This window comes from Protomyctophum bolini, assembly GCF_963924005.1.
Source record: "Protomyctophum bolini genome assembly, chromosome: 6".
In the NCBI taxonomy this organism is placed as follows: Eukaryota; Metazoa; Chordata; class Actinopteri; order Myctophiformes; family Myctophidae; genus Protomyctophum; species Protomyctophum bolini.
The window spans coordinates 45,095,853-45,098,520 of record NC_137867.1 but is presented as its reverse complement, the minus strand read 5'-3'; the positions used below and the strand labels follow the sequence as shown (position 1 = coordinate 45,098,520).

Genomic DNA, 2,668 nt, shown 5'->3' with positions numbered 1-2,668 from the left:
AGCTGTTTTCAGCGAACACAGAAAAGTCCCATGAAAGCATGCATGATGTAGAGTCCTGATGGACTCCGGTCGAGTGGCTCAAGCGTGTGCCACGTTCGGGAATCATTAGTTGATTTGGCCCCCGATCCAACCCATTGATGCTGAGTGCCAAGCAGGGACTGACCCCCCCCAATCCAACCCATTGATGCTGAGTGCTAAGCAGGGACTGACCCCCCCGATCCAACCCATTGATGCTGAGTGCCAAGCAGGGACTGACCCCCCCGATCCAACCCATTGATGCTGAGTGCCAAGCAGGGACTGACCCCCCCGATCCAACCCATTGATGCTGAGTGCCAAGCAGGGACTGACCCCCCCAATCCAACCCATTGATGCTGAGTGCCAAGCAGGGACTGACCCCCCCCAATCCAACCCATTGATGCTGAGTGCCAAGCAGGGACTGACCCCCCCCCCCCCCGATCCAACCCATTGATGCTGAGTGCCAAGCAGGGACTGACCCCCCCAATCCAACCCATTGATGCTGAGTGCCAAGCAGGGACTGACCCCCCCCCCCCCCCCCCCCCCCCGATCCAACCCATTGATGCTGAGTGCCAAGCAGGGACTGACCCCCCGATCCAACCCATTGATGCTGAGTGCCAAGCAGGGACTGACCCCCCCCAATCCAACCCATTGATGCTGAGTGCCAAGCAGGGACTGACCCCCCCCGATCCAACCCATTGATGCTGAGTGCCAAGCAGGGACTGACCCCCCCCCGATCCAACCCATTGATGCTGAGTGCCAAGCAGGGAGGCATTTTGGGTCCCATTTTTACAGTCTTTGGTACAAAAGCAAGCAAGCAATAGTGTGATTGCCCTCAGGGCAATCACACTTAATGAAATACAAGTTTCATTATTACAGCATGCTACAGTCCTCCTTTTTTGAGGACTGGACTATATATGGACTGGTGACGTCAGGAGTATGACAGGACATATAGGATATATAATGGATGACTCGAGCTACACAAATCAGAAGGCGTCGAGATGAACCAACCCTCTAATGACCCCATTGTTGCAGCCCCGATCCACGACAAAAGAACCATGGCTAACGACGGCTCTCTCCACCCAGGAACGGTGCCTCATGAACAGGCAGCTCGGGGAACCGCCCGGGCCGGTCTCTTGTTCAAATTGTATTGCTTGGGCGTTATGGCAACAATCGCAGCATCGAATGCAGTGGCAGTGCGGTACACCAGAACAACAGGACAAGCTCTCTATGTCCCAGCTACTGTTGTGTTCACTGCTGAGCTCATTAAGTTATTACTGAGTTTCTGCATGATGGCAAAGGAAACCGGTCTCAGACGCCTGGGAAGCTCCATTGTGGAACATGTATTCATTCCCAAAGAGTTGCTGAAACTGTGCGTTGTATCTGTGCTGTACGCAGTCCAGAACAACATGGTCTTTCTGGCCTTGAGCAACCTGGACGCAGCCACCTTTCAGCTGACCTACCAGTTGAAGATACTCTGCACAGCCCTTTGTTCAGTTTACTTGCTGCGCAGCACTCTCAGCGCACGCCAGTGGATCTCTGTGGTAGTGCTTTCCGCGGGTGCCACCCTTGTCCATTGGAAACCTGAAGAAGTCACTCCCGGGGACCAACGCCCTCTCGTCGGATTTGGAGCCGTTATTGTCGCTGTCCTGTGTTCTGGACTTGCAGGCGTTTACTTTGAGAAGGTACTGAAGAGTCCACATAAAACAAAGTCCCTGTGGGTGAGAAACATCCAGCTGTACCTGTCTGGCATCCCGATCACCTTTGCTGTCGTTTTCATGTCGGAGGCCAACAGGACCATCATCTGGGATAAAGGATTCTACTTTGCTTACACACCCTGGGTGTGGTTAGTAGTGGGCTTGGCCAGTGTGGGGGGTATGTATGCAGCCATCGTGATACAGTACACGGATAACATTGTGAAGAACTTCGCTTCCGTGGCTGCCATCATTATCTCAACCGTGGCTTCGGTCCTTTTGTTAGGCCTCCGGATAAACCTCATCTTTGCCTTTGGAACATTGCTCGTCTGCGCGTCCATCTGCCTGTATGCTCTTCCAAAGAACATGTGCAAGTTGCCCATGAGGCCAGCCTCAGATGAGGAGGAATCCATTGTTTGAGGCTTCTTCTTCTTTCGTGTAACGTTAGAGGTCCAACTCGGTGTCGCGGAGCCACGCCCGCATCTCTGGTCCCAGGTCAAAGAGGCCGGCCTCTGAGGGCGGTCTGTGTAAGGGGCAGGTAAAGATGACATGATCCTGTGAGGGCGGTCTGTGTAAGGGGCAGGTGAAGATGACATGATCCTCTGAGGGCGGTCTGTGTAAGGGGCAGGTAAAGATGACATGATCCTCTGAGGGCGGTCTGTGTAAGGGGCAGGTGAAGATGACATGGTCCTCTGAGGGCGGTCTGTGTAAGGGGCAGGTGAAGATGACATGATCCTCTGAGGGCGGTCTGTGTAAGGGGCAGGTGAAGATGACATGATCCTCTGAGGGCGGTCTGTGTAAGGGGCAGGTGAAGATGACATGGTCCTCTGAGGGCGGTCTGTGTAAGGGGCAGGTGAAGATGACATGGTCGGCGGTCTGCTCAGGGGCACCGCACTCACATGCCCCACTGTCTGCCAATCCCCACTCCTGCAATGATGCATTGAAGCGACCAACCCCAG

The 2,668-nt window shown here is 54.3% G+C and overlaps 1 protein-coding gene across 1 annotated transcript; it reads left to right on the top strand.

The window, feature by feature from the left end:
• Positions 1-1,016: 1,016 nt before the first annotated feature.
• Positions 1,017-2,129, top strand: LOC308317048 (CMP-sialic acid transporter-like; the record flags this gene model as incomplete). The annotated part of the gene is made up of 1 exon (XM_080765839.1): positions 1,017-2,129. One exon carries the CDS (start codon positions 1,017-1,019, stop codon positions 2,127-2,129), a length of 1,113 nt encoding a protein of 370 aa, XP_080621965.1.
• Positions 2,130-2,668: the final 539 nt, after the last annotated feature.